The sequence below is a fragment of the Corythoichthys intestinalis genome, chromosome 12 (genome assembly GCF_030265065.1).
Source record: "Corythoichthys intestinalis isolate RoL2023-P3 chromosome 12, ASM3026506v1, whole genome shotgun sequence".
Taxonomy (NCBI): Eukaryota; Metazoa; Chordata; class Actinopteri; order Syngnathiformes; family Syngnathidae; genus Corythoichthys; species Corythoichthys intestinalis.
In genome coordinates, this window is record NC_080406.1 from 18210536 (window position 1) to 18230551 (window position 20016).

At 41.3% G+C, this 20016-nt stretch overlaps 1 protein-coding gene across 1 annotated transcript; it reads right to left on the reverse strand.

Moving 5' to 3' along the window:
• Positions 1 to 1538: 1538 nt before the first annotated feature.
• Positions 1539 to 10961, reverse strand: LOC130926501 (transmembrane protease serine 9-like). Its single transcript, XM_057851417.1, has 14 exons — positions 10914 to 10961; positions 8876 to 8896; positions 8448 to 8610; positions 8034 to 8296; positions 7602 to 7750; positions 7163 to 7526; positions 6904 to 7066; positions 6489 to 6751; positions 3558 to 3706; positions 3148 to 3481; positions 2891 to 3065; positions 2550 to 2803; positions 2379 to 2476; positions 1539 to 2301 (listed from the first exon to the last, which is right to left on the reverse strand). The coding sequence occupies exons 1-14, from the start codon at positions 10954 to 10956 to the stop codon at positions 1936 to 1938; spliced, it is 2805 nt and encodes a 934-aa protein (XP_057707400.1). The 5' UTR covers positions 10957 to 10961; the 3' UTR covers positions 1539 to 1935.
• Positions 10962 to 20016: the final 9055 nt, after the last annotated feature.

Genomic DNA, 20016 nt, shown 5'->3' on the forward strand with positions numbered 1-20016 from the left:
GACCGCCAGACAACATAAAACAATGCATGTAGTTCATTCATGCATTTTCCATACTGCTTATCCTGTTGCTTTTGTCTGCACCAGATGGGTTTGGGTGATACGGTATGTGGACTACACATTAGACTGGACCATTCGTGACCATTACTTTCAGCTAGAGAATCTTTTCCAATTTATGAATCTCAGTTAAATAAACAAGAAACTGATAGAATGCCTTCAAATGCAAGCATGTGAATGGGCTCATTACACTCTAGTTGAAGGTCAAAGGTCAGACTTGCGCTGCTCTCAGAAACACACCTTTAGCCTTGGCGAAAACAGACCAGCAAAAATGACTTTGAAAGGTGATTCACTGAATCGTCATGTCTCTTAGACTCTTTGAGTTGCTGGTGTCAGACGGTGTAGTGTGCTTAAATACTGAGGTTAACCCTCACAAAGGCACTGTGAGGATTATTTCAAATCCTTGACATCAAAATGTGAAGCGGCTTTGCATCTCAAATGTGAATTTCTCAAACACCTTAAAACTCTTCTTTCCATGTCTGAGAAATTGATTGATTTTTCCCAAAAAAGGCAATAGTTTGATACATTTCTATGAGCCAAAGTTTGAACATTAGCTCATTCAGTGCCATTGACGGCGATCATGACATGAAGGATGACGTTTCAGTGCCATTTACAGATAGACATTTATTAAAGAGGAAACCAGGGAGAGGCAATGCACATTTTTGCAGTTAAAGATTAATCGTCAATTTGCACTTTTTTTTTTTTTATTTTTTTTTTTACACCAGTATAACATTGTAGTGTACACATTTATAAAAATCTTATTTTTTTAACTATTTGAACCAAACTTACCGTTTGTATTTTGATTCATTCTCCTCCTGTTGTTGTAGATGGATGAAAAGGTCTAAAAGAGTTTTTTTTTAAGCAACGTACTCATAATACCGCTAGTGTTGCAACTTGTATGAGTGTGTCATTTTGCGCTGAGTGCCGTATAAAAATGGGAATTTGGTTTTGGTTCCTGCGTTAGTGTGTGCACTAAGCTCTGAGAACGAAAAAGCTGTCTTTGTTTCTGCAGTCTACTACAAACCTCTGCCAATAGTAGCTCGTCCGCCATTTTTTTCTGTCTGCACATGACCTTATGTTTTTAAAAGCAGGTGTGTGGTGTGGAAAGAAACGATTTGAGTGTGTTCCTGCAATATACTGTATAATGTGTCATAATATTGTTTATTCGGCAATTTTTAGTCTCTTATTCTGAAAAGTTCCGACTTTAGTTTGCAAAATGTGATGAGTTAACTAGAAGTTGTCAAGAACAGTTCTTTTCTTCAGTATTCCCTTTGTAGCGAGCAGGTTAATTGGCACGTCCGTGCTTGTTTTTGTTTTTAAACTTTGATAAAATGGTGACATATAAGTACTAAATAGAAAACAAATGCACAAAGTAGTCTTGTATTCAATCTAACTATCTAACTATCAAACCATCCAAGACCAAGTCTTGGCTGGAACAAGAACTAAGGCCAAGACCTTGACAAGACCAGAGCAAACAGATGGGATCAGAACAATAAAAATCAAATTTATTTATCAAAAGAAATTTTACGTTGTGATTATAACAGTCATTTACAGGGGTAGTGGAATGTTAGTCACACAATAATTGAATGGGATATTTTTTTTATTTACCAAGTATCTTTCTGTAAAATCAAATGAATCAAGTTGAAGAGCTGGTCTGGACATAAAATCTGGAGTCCACCCTGCTGGCTTGTCTGAGACCAGGACTGCTCCGAAACTTTTGGGACTTCAGACCCAAACAAGACCAAGACCCTTAAATTATGGTATCCATGTCAAGACTGGTCTTGAAGTTTACAACACCAGTACAATTTACTGTACCAAATATAATTAATCAGTTATCAGAGAAAAGAAGCCAGAGATGCATTACATTAAATAGTTCTGGCTTCAATTGAATTGAATCAAAAAGGTGGCATGCACTCCTACGCCACCCACTAGAAGCCACCTGAGGAGATGTGGTGCTGAGGAGCCGCTAGGGACAGCAACTGTGCGAGTAGGGACCGCGAGGGGGGTGTTGGTCGCAGGTGCAGCAGGTGCAACAGTTGTGGGCGCAACCGTAGTGGGTCCTCTAGGTGACAAAAAGTCCCCCACCTCCGTTCTCAAGAAAGATTCATAGTTATTAAGTTTGGGGAAAACTGTCATTTGTGCCTCTCGTCCCACTTGTCTAACGTTCCCACTGCTGTTGGACCACAGCACCGCCACTTGGTACCAGAAGCCATCTAACTGGCACATTAAGGGACCACCGGTGTCTTCCTGCAAGTCACAAAACCCAGAAGTCAGAAGACAAATTGTGTCATGTTTGTGAAAAGGACTAAAGCAGTGAAGCTCACCTGGTCCAGCCCTAGAGGTCCTGTACAAATGTTCTCAGCGGATGAGCTGCTCCCGCAGTCAATCAGTGATGTATTGACCTCATGCAAGACTTGCTCTTCTAACAGAATGAAACAAGAGGAAGACAAGATTTCAAAGACCAACTCAACTGAGGCATATTGTTTAGTATGGACCTCCTCCATTGCTCGCGCTCCATCCGGCGACCCAGCAGGTGGACCCAATGGCGAAGGTCTGCCCGCTTTCCATGCAGATGGGTTGGATAAAGTTGGACAGCATTGGCCGAGCCGCCAAATGCAGGATTGCTACGTTTTGACCAGACAGTGTACTTGTTGTGATGTTGGTCACGTGCATTTCTGTCTCATGGCTGTTGGGGCCATTATGCCACCAGCGACCCAAGAAGACGGTCCACTCAGATGGTGTGCTGGACCTGTGAGGACGAGCCAAGTTGAGGCAAATGCTCTACTGGGCTTTACGTTTTTTTTTTTTTTTCCCACGAGTTGAATTGATGGCTTACCGGTTAAAGCATTGCGCGCTGCTGAGCACGGCGGCCTCGGATACTAGAGTGCCACTGCAGACGTGACTTCCGTTCCAGTGCAAACTGACCATCCAGGGCCAGAGGCCCTCCTGGGCTGACACTGACCCAGAGCTTGACAGGCGTGGGTTCAAAGGAGCGTTCCCACAAAATACCACTGTGGAAAATAAGGGACATCCTTTTCAACAATACACACCCAACCCTTAGATGAATTGCTATTTGTAACGCTTGTTGCTCACGTGGGGGCGGCGAGGTGTGGGAAGTGGTGGGGCTTATAGGAGGGTCGGTGACATTGATGGTGGTGCTGTTTGGGGGGCAAATGGGGTGGGTGGGTGCAGGAGGCAGCCCAGGACAGCTCACAGCTCGATCTGGGTCGGTGCATGATGATTTGAAAGTGACAAAGCCTGGCAAGTTGTCAACACCTGTTTGATTACTAATCCACTCCTGGTACTGGGACACCCGGGCAAAGACGGTTGGGAACTCTGGCACAGAGCAAGGTACTCCAAAGCTCACCACCCCACTCTGGACCCACACGGACCCTTGTTTGCTCACCATGGGGCCGCCAGAATCACCCTGTGGAACAGCGCCAGGTCTTCGTTAAGTGTTTTACTTTTGTAAAATCTTGGCAAGACACAAATTCAGTTTTCACCTGGCAGCCGCCTTTTCCTCCCTCACTCAGGCCGGCACAAATCATGTTTTCGGTGATATTTATCAGGCTGCTGTAGTTGCAATAACATTCACGGTTTCCTACCACTGGCACATCAACCTCCATCAAGTCTTGTGGGGGTGGCAGAGGATCTGCACACAAAGTAGAAAGTTACAAAGTTTAAGTTTTGACGGGGGGGGTGGGGGGGTGGGGGGGGGGGGTGGCAAATCATGTTGATGACCCCGAAACGCACTGTCAGCAATAAAATTAACTTACAATACGTATGGCGGAAAACACTCAGGAGACTTGAAGTTCCGATCTGAGACCCCAAATTTTGTCAACTTTCAAAATTGTCCGAAATGCATGTGTGATACATCATTTGAAAGGTTAAAATCTGAATTTTCTGGGGGAAGAAAAACTTTGAACAGGAGGGCATTTAAATTTTTTTTTTTTTAAACAGCAAAACCCTATTTGAAGGTGAGAACATGCGAGAGCAGAATTAAAGACGCCATGACTTTAATGAGATATTATCGCGTACTTACCTTGTTTCGATCCAAAAACTCAATGTAGCATGTATCACTGAGTGTCAAGACACAGCTGTGAATGGCCACAGCTGGATTTTATGAGTGAAAGATAGTAATATAATAAGTGTCGTGATGCAGAAATCGCAGACCTCAAGGAGTGGTCGAGACGTTCTTTTTCATATATTTACCCTTTTATATGTTTTTTTCCCCCCATTTTTCTTTGTTTGGATCGATTATTTATCATCTTAAATAATGAGGAAAATGATACAGTAACAAAAAAATACAATAAGCAATAGTCATGAGGTAGATATCCGTGACTTTTTTATAGACACCATTTTTTTCATTGTGACGTAATTTGTTTAGAAGTTGAAAATATGCGAGTGAATACTTTTTTGAAGTTTTTTAAATTTTTTTATTATAAACAAAATATTAGACATCAATTGATGATTCTAAGCTAAGAATGACAGACATTTTGAATAATAAATATAATTAATTACTTTCATTTTATGGCTGGGTTGAAACAAAAGCGGTTGTGCAATGTCTGTAAACAGGGGTTTCCAGGGTAAAACGGACAAATTAAAAATACTTCGGGGGCTTAATGCGCCATGAATCTGCTATGGCAGCATATAGACATATTGTTCTATCAACTGTCATTTTGGCTTAGAATACAGTAGTTTCTTTTAAAGAGGAATGCAAGAGCAGAAACTGCTTTTTCAGTCTTGTCTGTGTTTTCCGGCATATATATATATATTGTATATTATATATATACTACCAATGGGTTTTTCCATTGGCAGTGTATCAAATACTTGTTCTTTATATATACACTCACTGGCCACTTTTTTAGGTACACCTGTCCAACTGCTCGTTAACACTTAATTTCTAATCAGCCAATCACATGGCGGCAAATCGGTGCATTTAGGCATGTAGATTGTTTAATGAATGAACTGTTGTGTTTGATAGAACAATATGTCTATATGCTGCCATATCAGATTCATGGCGCACTAAGCCCCCAAACTATTTTTAATTTGTCCGTCCCCTGATGGACCCTGAAAACCCCCGCTTACAGACGTCGCGCAACCGCTTTTGTTTCAACCCAGCCATAAAACGGAAGTAATTGATTATATTTATTATACAAAATGTCTGTCATTTTTAGCTTGGAATCATTATTTGATGTCTGATATTTCATTTAAAAAAAAAAAAAAAAAAAACAACTTCAAAAAAATTATTCACTCGCATATTTTAAACTTTTAAACAAATGACGTCACATTGAAAAAAATGCAAAATAAAAAAGTCACAGATATCTACCTCATAACAATCGCTTTATTGTATTTTTTTGTGACTGTCGCATTTTCTCTGATATGTTAGTTGATAAGTAATCGATCCAAACAAAGAAAAATTGAAAAAAAAAAAAAAAGTTTAAAAGGGTAAATATATGAAAAAGAAAATCTCGACCACTCCTTGATGCCTGCAATTTCTGCATCGCGACTCTTGTTATATTACCATGTTTCACTCATAAAATGCCCAAAAAATCCAGTTGTGGCTATTCACAGCTGTGTCTTGACACTCGGTGATACATGCTACATGGAGTTTTGGGGTCAAAACAAGGAAAGTACGCGATAATATCTCGTTAAAGTCATGGCGTCTGTAATTCTGCTCTCGCGTGCGCTCACCTCCAGATAGGGACTTGCTGTTTAAAAAACGTTTTTTTTTTTTTTTTTTTTAATTGCACTCCTGTTCAAAATTTTTCTTCCCCCAGAAAATTGAGATTTGAAGCTTTCCAATGATGTATCACACATGCATATAGGACAATTTTGAAATTTGGCCAAATTGGGGGTCTCAGAGCGGAACTTCAAGTCACCTGAGTGTTTTCCTCCATATAGATATACCGTATATATGCAGTACATCTTGACACAGTTTTTATTCAATCCTTGGTTCAAGCTCAGTTGTTGTTGAAGCTTTTTAAAGCCTAGGTTTAAAGAAATTCTAAATATCCATATTGCCCCCCCCCAAACTCCGCATATAAAATAACACCAAAAGTAGGTCATTGACATACCATTTGGATGTAGAGTGTGAAGTTGTTAGAATCGGACGGATGCCCAAAGTATAATCCATTTTCAAGCTGGCTCCCAAAGTGAAACAGTTGGAAAACACTGACCTCATATCTTTGTGGCAGGTAATTCTTTTTCCTGCCTTGTCATTACCTGTGGTATTTTTACTATGTTGTGACATCCTGTGTCACCACAGGCTTCAGGTATGACATATGAAACACACTTATTTGTAAGAAGAAAAAAAAACGTTTACGCATAGCTTTTAAAACAAAAGAAAGGACAAAATGATAGTGTCTGTTCGCCTTTGCTGGTTCGGACAACATACTGGTCAAATTTTTGACTGAGCTTAGGTGTCAACCAACCTCCGAATTTGACGTCTCCCCATCCGGTGATCCAGCTTTCGGTTCCGGTAAAGAAGGTGCTTGTAGCTTCGGCCAGACAGACGGGCCCGATGAATTCGGTGTAGCTGACAGGCGTAGAAAGGAACAAAAGGGCTACGTCGTTGTCGTTGGTTTTCCGGCTGTAGTAGGGATGGACAACAATCCTCGCAACTTGTTTGCGCACCTCATTAGGATTGGGACCCTGCTGGCGCTGACGACCTAAAATTGCTGTTACAATTCCAGGGCTGCACATACATAACATGACTTATGGACCAACGACAAGGACCTGAAATTGTGATGTCATGCAGCAGGCTTTCATCATTCTTTGGCCAATGAAATTAAATTATTTCCCTTGAAGCACCTAATAGTCTTGTTGATATGTGCGTGCATTTCTGACCTGCCAAAGCAGTGCGCGGCTGACAGCACCCACTGACTGTTGATGAGTGATCCTCCGCAGAAGTGGAACCCGTTCATGTGCAGGCTGACCTGCCAGGGCCACGCGCCCATGGGGGCCACCTCTCCCCCAACAATGCGCGTGTTGAGAGGGGCCTTCCCGCACACTATGCAACATTAACATTAAAGCAGTAAACAATTAAGTTTTAAACATTTAAGTAAAAACTCAAGAAAAAATGCTGTCTGTATTACTTGTTGCTTACGTGGGGGTGGCGTTGTGGTTATTATGGGGCTGGTGCCAGGGCTTGTTGCGGTGTTGGTGTGACTGGTAGGGGAGCTGGTTTTGTCGATGGTGGGGCTTGTAGGGGGGCTAGTGGTGGTGTTGGGTGGTGTAGGGAGGCCAGGGCAGCTCACATCCTGGTCTGGATCGGTGCCCACTGATGTGAAGGTGACAAAGCCCGGCAGATTGTCGGGACCGATTTGGTTGCTGATCCAAGCCTGGTACTGGGACACCCTTGCAAAGACGGTTGGGAACTTGGGCTCGGCACATTTGAAAGCAAAGCTCACCACCCCGCTCTGGACCCACACGGACTCTTGTTTGCTCACCAAGGGACCGCCTGAATCACCCTGTGGAACAACACAGTTTACTTGCTGGCTTTTCGCTTTTGTGACATTATTGATAGACACAAATTAACTTTTCACCTGGCAGGAGCCTTTTCCCCCCTCATTCAGGCCAGCACAAATCATGTTGTCGGTGATATTTATCAGGCTACTGTAGTTGCAATAACATTCACGGTTTCCTACCACTGGCACATCAACCTCCATCAGGTTTTGTGGGAATGGCAGAGGAACTGAACACAAATAACAGAATAAGGTGGGTCACTAACGGACAAGCTGGACATAGAGTGTGAAGTAGACAGAACCGGACGGACAGTCTCAATATGAACCATATTTAAAACGGCTCTCATAGAGAAAGAATTGAAAAACGCTGCCTGTTTTTGTGTCAGGTCAGTTTTTGCTGCCTTTGCATTCTCTGCAATTGTTGTCACATTGTTGTGATACCCTGTGGGAGTGCTTTTGTTAGCATTTTTGTTTTACCTAAGATGACAAAAAGCATTGGAAGTGTCGACCGACCTTGGAAATTGATGTTTCCCCATCCGGTGACCCAGCTTTCAGTTCCGGTAAAGAAGGTGCTTGTGGCTGCGGCCAGACAAACGGGGCTGATGAAGTCGTTGAAGGTGACGGGTGGGGAAAAGCGCAAAAGTGCCACGTCGCTGTCGAAAGGTAAAACATCGTAGTCGGGATGGATGACGACATTCAGGACATCTCTGCGCACCTCGTTGGGATTGAGACCGAACTGGCGCTCAAGACCCAAAATCACTGTTACAGATCCTGGGCTGCACAAAACACATCATAAGTACAGGGCCAAAGACAGGGCGATGAAATTGTGCTGTCTTACTGCGTGATTTCTTTATTATCAGGACAATAAAGTGCAATGTTTTCCCTTGACACACTTGTAGTGTTGATGTGTTTGCATGTGTTTCTGACCTCTGAAAACAGTGTGCGGCTGACAGCACCCACTGACTGTTGATGAGCGACCCCCCACAGAAGTGAACCCCGTCCCTGTGCAGGCTGGCCTGCCAGGGCCACGCGCCTGCTTGGGCCTCATTCCCGCCCACAATGCGCGGGTTAAGACGGGCCTTCCCGCACACTACACAGGCATAAAAATGAGTCACAAAGCCTTAACTTAATTTACTTAATTCATCAGAGGTAATGCATATCATTCAAAATATCCGGTTGATCCAGTCATCTTTTTCTCATCAAGTAATCGTTTTATGATTTTCTTTACAAAAAGTTTTTATTGGACTTGTTACAAATGGAAGACAAGGAGGGTGCCTTCCACCTATAATTTGAAATGAAATATGAAATCAATGTTGAAAAAGTAGTTGGACACAGGGAGGCAGGGTGTGACTCACCATTAAGCTGTGCTCTGCATTCTAAAGATGAGACCAAAAAAAAGAAACGAAATTCAATTTACGGTCATTCAACATCAATTGAAATCAACCAGACAAGATTACAAATTACTTTAATTAAAATAGGAAATAGAAATAACAAATAAAAGGATAAAAAAACATACGTCTGATATTTAGGTGAGTGAAAAGTAAGCACCAGAGTACAGACTGATTTTTTTACGTCCAGCTCCGATGGAATGAAAAATAAGCTATTATGATTTTTTTCAACCATTCAGGGAGTACCCAAAGTGCGCAAAATATACTGTGAAAAGTGAAGTGTACGTGAGGAATAGGCAACAGACACAAGGTTTTCTACTGTCACACAGTATCTTGTAAATCAGATTCATACCACTGTAACATAATGTTGATTATCGCTGCTAACTGTTCCAAACTCGTGAGCAGGATGTTATGATTGGTCAACCATGTCAAATTTGGCTCTGAGTGCCAGTAATCTCAAAGCGGTTGATTTGCCTGCATTATTTACCTTATGCATATTATTGAAGCAGGGGTCATGAACCTTTTTGATTTCAAGAGCCACAAAAACCACATATTTTGAATTGTGATTTCATGAAAGCCGTACAGTGTATATTTGTGTACAAACACACATACCTACACACTCCCACATCTACTCACTTATACACAAGAGTAAAAGTGGGCTGGAACGGTCCGGTATGCCATTCCGGTATAAAATTCGGGGGCGGAATGGTTCTTTGATCTCGAAAATATGAAACCCAACTGTCAAACCTTCATGTAAAAAAAAAAAACCCAACTGTCAGGCTACCACACACGCCAAGAAGAACACTAACTAACTAACTAACTAACTAACTAACTAACTAACTAACTAACTAACTAACATCAGATTTACAATACTTTACTACAAATAAAGTGCTTGTGTAGCGCCATCCATTTCCACCGATTTTATGATTTATTTATTCCACGGAGTTCTCCCAGCGTGTGGGTCTGAGTCTTGACTTTGATGTGCCCCCCATATACATATATCATTAACTTCATAATTGTGATTATGAAGTCTATGTGTGTGTATGTATAAATATATGGCAGAAAACCCAGACAAGACTGAAAAAGCAGTTTCTGCTATTGCACTCCTCTTTAAAAGAAACTGTTGCATTTTAAGCCAAAAGAACTGTTGTGTTTGATAGAACAATATGTCTATATGCTGCCATAGCAGATTCATGGCGCCTTAAGGCCCCGAACTATTTTTAATTTGTCCGTTTTACCCTGGAAACCCCCGTTTACAGACGTCGCACAACCCTTTTGTTTCAACCCAGCCATAAAACGAAGGTAATCGATTGTATTTACAGTATTATTCAAAATGTCATTCTTAGCTTAGAATCATTAATTGATATCTAATATTTCGTTTAAAAAAAACTTTTAAAAAATTATTCACTCGCATATTTTAAACTTTTAAACAAATTACGTCACAATGAAAAAAATGATGTCTGTAAAAAAGTCACAGATATCTACCTCATAACTATTGCTTAATTGTATTTTTTTTTTTTTACTGTCGCATTTTCTCCGATATGTTAGATGATAACTAATCGATCCAAACAAAGAAACATTAAAAAAAAAAAAAAAAAAAAACGTTTAAAAGGGGTAAATATATGAAAAAGAACATCTCGACCACTCCTTGATGTCTGCGATTTCTGCATCGCAACCCTTGTTATATTACCATGTTTAACCCATAAAATCCCCCCAAAATCCGACTGGCCACTCACAGCTGTGTCATGACACTCGATGATACATGCTACTTGGAGTTTTTGGATCGAAACAAGGTAAGTACGCTATAATATCTTGTTAAAATTATGGCGTCTTTAATTATTTTCTCGCGTGCTCTCACCTCCAGTTAGAGTTTTGCTTTTTAATTTTTTTTAAAATGCCCTCCTGTTCAAAAATTTTCTTTCTTCAGAAAATTGCGATTTTAAGCTTTCTAATGATGTATCACACATACAAACAACATTTGGAAAAAAAAAGGCAGATGACTAACCTTTTAGCAGCAGCAGCAGCAGTATTAACTTTAACACTTCCATGACCACTAAACATTAGGATGCCACTCTTCAAGTCATGCTACCTTTATACCTGCCACCGCCACGCCCACAACTCGTGTTGATGTTTCCACCAACAAAACATTGTTATCCAACCAAGCTTGTCAGCTGTCAGAAAAGATGAACACTTCTGGGCACAAATTTCTCAAATTATTATCAAAAAGACTTTTAATGGGGGTATGGTCCCCTCCACATCATTACACTGATTTGCTATTTGAACTCACACAAAATTGCAAAACAGATACAACCGCACAAATGAATTGAATAATCTAAATAATCTAATCATAATGTGGATCTCAGCTTCGGAAGAATACATTCCTTCCTTATTCTCTGCCTTGTCAAGCTGACATTCTTTACTGATTTTGCGACATTGAATCATTTGCTGCTATTGATGGATCCATTCATTCCATTGAGGCATTCGATTATATGATTGTAATGTGTATATTCTTATTTTCCGTGACCCTGACGGCGTATTGAGAGTGGATGTATGGATATTAGAATTTTGTTTAAAATGTCCACCATTTCAATTTCATAATAGTGAAGCAGAGGTGATTAGGAAGCAGTATATACATCAGGGCTTTTCTCTGAGGGCCAAATTTTAGTCTTTGATGAGGGCCTATATAATCACGATGGCCAGGCGTATAATATTCGATTATAGGACTGTATTTTAGAACAAAATGACCACCAGTGGTAGAAATAACAAGCTGGCATTATCATCCACAGTAGTATAGCTTCACATAATTACTGAAACATTTTTATTTACTAGTGGTTTGCTGAATTAGGAAGCATATACAGTGGTACCTTGACATACGATCGCTTCGACACATGATTTTTTCGACATCTGACGTAAAATTTGACTCACCTTACATCTACATCCGATGACATGATCGAAATACCAGGGGGGATCAGGATAACCTGATGTCAAGTGGGCTACTGGAACAAGACACAGATGGAGCAGGAGGGAGAACAGGGTGTTAATGGAGTGCTACTACAGCAGCAAACCCTACAAAAGGGGGTACATGCAGAGAATGTGGGAAGAATGGTTTCTTTGAAATCCCACATCCACACTGACCATGAAACAACTACTTGCTCAGTGTTCTAAAGGAGAACTTGCTATTACAGTTAGAGACTGATTAGGCACAATGTGTCTCATCCAAGGTACAAAGATGCTACGGCAAGGGGGAGCCAGGACGACAGGTCGAGTGGGGTGTGGTTTCATCATCACCCCCCAACATCGAAATTGGGTACCAAGCCCTAAGAGCAGCGGAAGAGAATGAGAGAGCAGCAGACCTGAAAGAGAAGATCAAGAAGCCCTGGGAGAACTTAACTACCTCCTGCCTGCCAAGGCTAACAAACAAAGTACCATCAGAATCTCTACTGGAGGGTGTAAACACAGAACTGCTGAACATCCCCACCATAAACATCACTAAGATCAATCAGCTGATATATGCAGCAGCATCAGTCATCCTAGAGTCACTTGGCTACAAGATAAACAGCGCCAGTAGCCGGAAGCAGCCTCCATGGAAACGAAGGCTAGAGGTAAAAATCATGGCAACACGGAGCTAACTTAGCCTCCTAACAGAGCTGAGCAAAGGCGGCAAACCTGAGAAAAAACTGCCCAAGAAATACAGCAAGCTGCCCACAGCTGAGGCACTGGAGACTGCTAAGCAAAGGCTCACAGCCCTAGCTAGCCACCTAAAGAAGTACACATGAGAAGTAGAGGCCAGGAGAATAAACACTATGCTCTCCAATAATCCAGCTAAGGTATACTCTCAGTGACAGGGTAGCAAGACCACAGCAGACCCACCCAGGGCTGAGACTGAACAATACTGGATGAGTATCTGGGAAAAAGAGGCGTCTCACAACACTAAAGACCAATGGCTGGCAGACCTACAGTCATAACATCGAAACATCCCAGAACAAGACCCAGTAGTCAACACAACAGCAGACATCCAGACAAGACTGTCCAAATGAAGAACTTGACAGCTCCAGGGTCTGACAAGATTATGCCTATTGGCTTAAGAACCTAACTGCACTCCATGAACACCTAGCAGCACAAACGAAACAGCTGCTGAAGTCGGGGACCCACCCAGAGTGGCTAACCCGAGGTCGGACAGTCCTCATTATGAAGGACCCCCAGAAGGGAACAGTACCATCCAACTACCGGCCTGTCACCTGCCTCAGCACCACATGGGAGCTCCTATCAGGCATCATAGCAGCTAAAATGAGCAGGCACATGGAGCAATACGTGCACAGGGCATAGAAAGGGATTGGCAATAACACCAGGGGAGCCAAGCACCAACTACTGGTGGACAGGGCAGTCGCCAGAGACTGCAAAGCCAGGAGCACCAACCTGTGCACTGCCTGGATTGACTACAAGAAAGCCTATGACTCAATGGCACACACATGTATCCTGGAATGCTTGAAGCTGTATAACATCAACAGGACACTAAGGACGTTCCTCCAGAACTCAATGGGGCTGCGGAAGACAACTCTAGAAGCCAACTCAAAGCCAGTTACACATGTGAGCATCAAATGCGGTATCTACCAAAGAGATGCTCTGTCACCCCTGCTGTTCTGCATAGGCCTAAACCCCCTCAGCCAGATCATCACCGAGTGGTTTTGGGTGCAAGTTCCAAAGTGGAACAACCATCAGTCACCTCCTCTACATGGATAATATCAAGCTGTATGCCAAGAACGAGCGTGACATCGGCTCCCTGATTTACCTCACGAGAATATACAGCAATGACATCGGGATGTCATTCGGACTAGATAAGTGTGGGCGAATGGTATCCAGAAGAGGGAAGGTGATCTCAACTAAAGGGGCTGAACTACCTGATGGCAACATAACAGATGTGCTAAAAACAGCTAAAAATACCTGGGGATCCCACAGGCAAATGGGAACCATGAGGAAGCAATTAGGAGGTCTGCCACAACCAAATACTTACAGAGTCAGCTGAATGGCAAGAATAAGACCCAGGCCATTAACAGCTATGCCGTACCAGTAATCAGATACCCTGCTGGCATCATATTCTGGCCGCTGGAAGAGATGCAGGCTACCGACATAAAGACAAGGAAGCTCCTTACAATGCACGGAGGGTTTTACCCTAAGTCCAGCATCCTGAGGCTCTACAAAAAGCGGAAAGAGGGAGGCCGAGGACTAGTGAGCATCAGAGCCACTATCCCGGAGGAAACTACATCCCTCCAAGAGTACATAATGAAAATGGCCCTCAGTGATAACCTGCTCGGTGAATGCCTCAGGCAACAGAAGCCCCCGTAAGGAGGAGGACCCTGAGGAGATATCATTGAAGGACAAGCCCCTGCATGGTATGTACCACCCACAAATTGAGGGGGTAGCTGGCATGGGAAAAACATACCAGTGGCTGGAAAAGTCCGGACTAAAAGACAGCACGGAGGCACAGATCATGGCAGCACAAGAACAGGCCCTAAACACAAGATCAATAGAGGCCGGGGTGTATCACACCAGACAGGACCCCAGGTGCAGGCTATGCAAAAAGGTCCCTGAGACAGCCCAGCAGATCGCAGCAGGGTGTAAGATGCTGGTAGGCAAGGCATACATGGAACAACATAACCAGGTGGCAGGCATAGTGTACAGGAACATCTGTGCCGAATATGGACTGGAGACTCTAGAGTCAAGGTGGGTGACACCTCCAAAGATGGTCGAGAACAACCGAGCCAAGGTCCTGTGAGACTTCCAGATCCAGACAGACAAACTGGTGATGGCCAACCAGCCTGACATAGTGGTGGTGGATAAAGATCAGAAGACAGCAGAAGTGATAGATGTAGTGATCCCGAGCGATAGCAACATCAGGAAAAAAGAACACGAAAAGCTGTAGAAATATCAAGGGTTGAAGGAAGAGTTGGAAAAAATGTCGGGAGTGTAGGCAACAGTGGTGCTAGTAGTGATTGGGACACTAGGGGCAGTAACCCTCAAGCTGGGTGCATGGTTCCAACAGACACCAGGAACAACGTCCGACATCTCTGTTCAGAGGAGCGCAATCCAAGGGACAGCTAAGATCCTGCGCTGAACCCTCAAGCTCCCAGGCCTCTGGGAGAGGACCCGAGCTTGAGAGACCATACTGCCCGGGTCAGATACAAAAGATACTGACATTGCTGTAAAACCTGTCCGTTGCCAGTTGGGTCAGATTCCTGAAACGACGCCAATCAGCTTACTGAAAAAGAAACTGATGGTGTGTTTTGATGCATAGGCATGGACTCCATGTGCCATGAAAGCCCACAAGCGGAATACGCTGAAGCCGGTCCAGGGAGGAATTACTCGGCGAAGTGTTTGGGGAAGCAGGAGCTCAAAAAACATCCTAGGGGCCAATTCAAGTGGTGCGGGTAGAGGAGCTCAAAGGGGCCATATAATGGGGACCATTGATATCACTGATAATGTTCGTGCATTATTTACCCAGCGTAATGCATTGCAACTAAGCCTCCCTTTAGCCCCTCCTGAAATGCTGTCTAACCAGTCATTCAAGGACCTTGCTGCATTTTTCACCTATAAAACATTAAGATAAGATAAAAGTATCAAGGTACAATTACAGTTCAGGAATGATAACAATCATGCATCAATCACGCACATTTGTATTAGGGCTGCAATAAAGCATTATTTTAACAGGCGACTGATCACCGATGATTTTTGTGATGATTCCAATAGTCTGTACATGTTTAAATAACTTTTTTTTTTTACTGCATGTAAATACTGTAAATACATACGGTGTGTGTTTTTAAAAAAAAATTTTTTTTTTTTTTTTACTGGAATCCTTTATTGGAACCAAAAATGGCGCGTTGAGGAAAGTTGAACTAATTTAAATTAGTCGTCCTATCCATTTGAGTGGAGAGCTGCAAACTCCCTATTTCAAAAGGACTGGACATCTACTAGTGACAATCCCTTACATTATTTAGGCCAATATTAAATCTGCCATTCTTAAGGCTCATCATAAAAAAAGATTTATTTTGAATAATTTTTTTGAACTGATCTGTGTTTGGATTTCGACCACACCATAACACTGAGACTGTGTCAATCAAAGTCTTTAATGATATTCTTCGGAAGATTGAAGGTGGGAAATCATCTGCTGTGATGTTACTGGTTCTCGGTGCCACATTCTGCATGGTTGATATATCAAACTTTATTGCTCAGCAGACTGGAACAATGGGTATTGCTTATTCATACAGTGTTACAATGGTGCAAATCTGATTACTAGATCGGGACTTCTTTGCATCAAACGGAAACAAAGAATCTGAACTAACTCAAAGCACATGTGGGATTCCTCATGGATCCATTCTTGGACCACTTTTACTCCACATAATCCCTACAACATCAAACAAGCCAAAAGTGTACAGTTCAATGTCTCAGATTCTCTCTCTTATTAGTATTTCTCCATGTTCGAGAATTTTTTCCAGCCAGATAATGACGAGCAGAAACGAAAACGATGATAAATTTTGGCCCTAAGATTGAAAAGTCAAAAATCATTGCTCACATTGGCTCCATTTCATTGACTGTTACAAATCAAAGCAGATATCTTGGTGTCATTATAGACTCCGACCTGATCTTCAACAGCCATCTAAAGTTGATGACTAAATCTGGCTAACTCCACCTGAAATAAATAAGCCACAAGAACCAAAAATTGGCATTTGGTTATGATGCTCCTCCTCTATGGAACAAACTACATGAAGATCTGAGGTGTGCTCAAACTGTCAGCTCCTATCGAGGTTAAAAATGCTACTGTTGCACTACATTGTACGCTTAACTTCAACACTTATCTGCTTTACTCTGCTACCTATCTCAGCTTTTTTAAAATTGGTGCATATGTAACAGCGTAACACTGTCACAATGTCAAGGCTCACACGCATGCGACAATGCACGATGAGGAGGGGCCTCTCTGCATGTCAAAATCCCAGTAAGGACATGACCCAGGAAGTGAGTCGGCGCCGATAAACGTGCAGAAACAACAACAAGGGGCATTCTTGTTAGGGACAAAGCTCTTTATTTTTATTGGTGCTATGAAAACCTACAAGTGACTTTAAAATGATAGCAAACCATATTTTTCACACAGATTCATCAAAAAAGTGACAGAAAAGGCCTAAGAATGAAAATAAATCCTAATTAGTCATACAAACATACATACATACATACATACATACATATAGTTAAAGATACTAAAGTCCACCTGTCTAATAATACGATTCGCAGGCATATTGATGGCATGTCTCCACACATTGAAAGTCATGTTTTGGAAAAGATAGGCGTCAGTATAAAATTTGCATTGTAACTTCATAAATCTACGAATGTGGCACTGTGTTCATCCAAACAGGTTTCAAGTTTCAAGGTTTCAATAAAATTTTGAGAAATTATTTTAAAATGAAATATACTGTACAGAAAATAATTTTGCAACATTTTTGGTTTGTGGTGTGCCGTGACATTTTTTCCAGTGTAAAAACTAGAGATGCACCATAATTATTGGTCCAATAATAGGAATTATGACGTCATCCCAATAAATCTAATTACATATATTATTGGTCCTATTAATATTAATTTTGGCACAAGGTCGGTGGATTGGGATGTCTGCGTTTCTTTCCACTCCTGTTTTGCCAGTATACAACGTTTTGTTACTGTTCTAGAGGCCTTATTTTTCCATTACTGAGTGATGAACCCTACTATGGCAATTAGCAAATTTTTGCATTTTATAGTGTTATGTTTGTTGTTGAGAGGTCTTTTGGTTATTGATAGGCTTGTTGTCCTATAACTGCCAGGTTAAGACAGTTGTTTCATGGACCAACACCACAACAGTCTGCTCTCCTGTAGCACCAAATGTTTTTATCTAATGACAAAGCACAATACCTGTTGGGTTTATGTTTTAGTTTTGTGCTTATTTTTCAGGGGAACACATCGTCAATGAAATTAACTGATTGATTGTGAATGACTCAAATTATTATGTATTTGAAACATTAATATGGGCACTTTATTTGAAGTCAAAACTGTTCCCGTCTTTGTTTTGTTGTTATAATAATGTTCATGTCATCATGAAAATTCTGGTTCGGTCAAAGGCAAATCTATGCTGAGACCACCACTAGTACTTTTGACCTACAGGTATTCAAAAACTCAGTTGAATATACATAGAAATATATATATATATATATATATATATATATATATATATATATATATATATATATATATATATATATAATCAGTTATTGTATCGGTACAGATTCAGAATATTTATTGTCAATGTTACAAAAAGCACAACGAAACTTTGCTTTGAGCATCCATACAGCTCATACAGCTAAGTTGGTAAAGTGCAAAACCCACATAATAAATACCCTTCAGTACCATTTTGGAAATATGTTCAACAAAGATTCAACAGCAGCATGAGGTCATATAAGTGCTAAAGTGCAGAGCAAAATATACCAGTTAAAAACAGTCATAAATCAGTGCAAAACCCAGATAAATTAATAAAGTATAATCAAATATAGCCTATTTTTCCCAAAAATGAAAATAAAATAAAATAAATAAATAATAATAAATGGTCATTTACTGAAGGATTGAGTTAAATGAATAAAACCCCAAACCTTACTCTAAACCCTAAACCTAGAAGCTTTTTCCTAATTATTTGAATTCAAACAGTTCTAGAACATTAAATGTGAATTCCATAATATCCGCACTATAAGGCGCACCTGACTACACTATACACTGTATAAGCCGCAGCTGTCCTCACTGTATTTTGGGATATTTACAACAAAACATATGAACCAGTAACACTTATTTGACAGCAGCATCATACTTTGGTCAAAAGACCAAATGAACCACCATGAAGATTTGAACCAATTGGCTGCAAAGCTTCATTGCTTCAACCTCTGCTGCCACCTGCTGTCAATACTGTTGTTGTCCAACATGTCTCCTAGCATGCATTGCAGCGCCACAAATGTAAATAACAATCAGAATTCATGTTTTGCGCTAATGATTTCTTCAGTTACTGTTCCAGTTGTTTCATTAATTGTTAGTTATGGTATTTGGTAACACTTTATATGACTGTGGCGCCATAAGTCTGTCATAACTATGACATGACACTGTCATGAGCATTAATGAATGTCTATAACAGATGTCATTTAGTGTTATCTGGCAAATTATCTCACTTTTGAATGGATGTAAAAGATCCAAGCTAGACATAAACGGAGTACGTGACATAATTTGCCGGATGACACTTAATGACGAACTGTACTAAGTCGTTTGAACAAATAATTAAATTCACATTTTGCATTCCAAGAAAAGGAGGTCTCGTACCAGTTGTAGTACTTATCCCACACTTTTAAAACCACTTCAAATATTCTCATAACATCATCTTTGTTTCCTCTTTTTCCTTGCTTTTTTGGTATGTTGCACTTACCTGTAGACTGATGGGTGATTATTTTCATTGAGGTCGAAGCTGCAACCTAACCTGGGCTCTCCGCCCTGACCTTACACTTGGTGCATGCTCCTGTAACTCTAGACGGGCAGTGAGGGGGTTGAAAAAACACACATTTAAGGTAGGAGCTTCGCCCCTCTTTGCCACAGTATTAAATAGCGTCCTTTCACTTGCTAGTCACCTCGTAATCAATAAAACCGGATTAGAATTCGAAATGTGACATGTAATCACACGCAAGCGGGCCGTCACTCCTTCTTCCGGCGCACACACGTTCTTAAACATCCATCATCAGTAACAGTGTGGTAGCTGCTTGGACAGAGTCAACTACAGCTCCGCGGCTTCCAGGCGCCATCCATCAATTGGGCCCACCAAAGGGGTGTGTATCTGGGAGTTACATGTACAGCGAGCCTGATTCAGACCAGGCTGCAAATTTGGACACATGAAGATTTGAGAGGGCAGGAAGTATAGTGGAAATATGTTTACTTTGTAAGTTGAAGTACAAGACTTACAATTATAAATATCATATATATTGGGCGGTGTTAAAAAAAAAAAAGGATTCTAAAATATATCGCAACATCATGCCAGCTAATTCTCATATTAATTCAAAACCCACCCA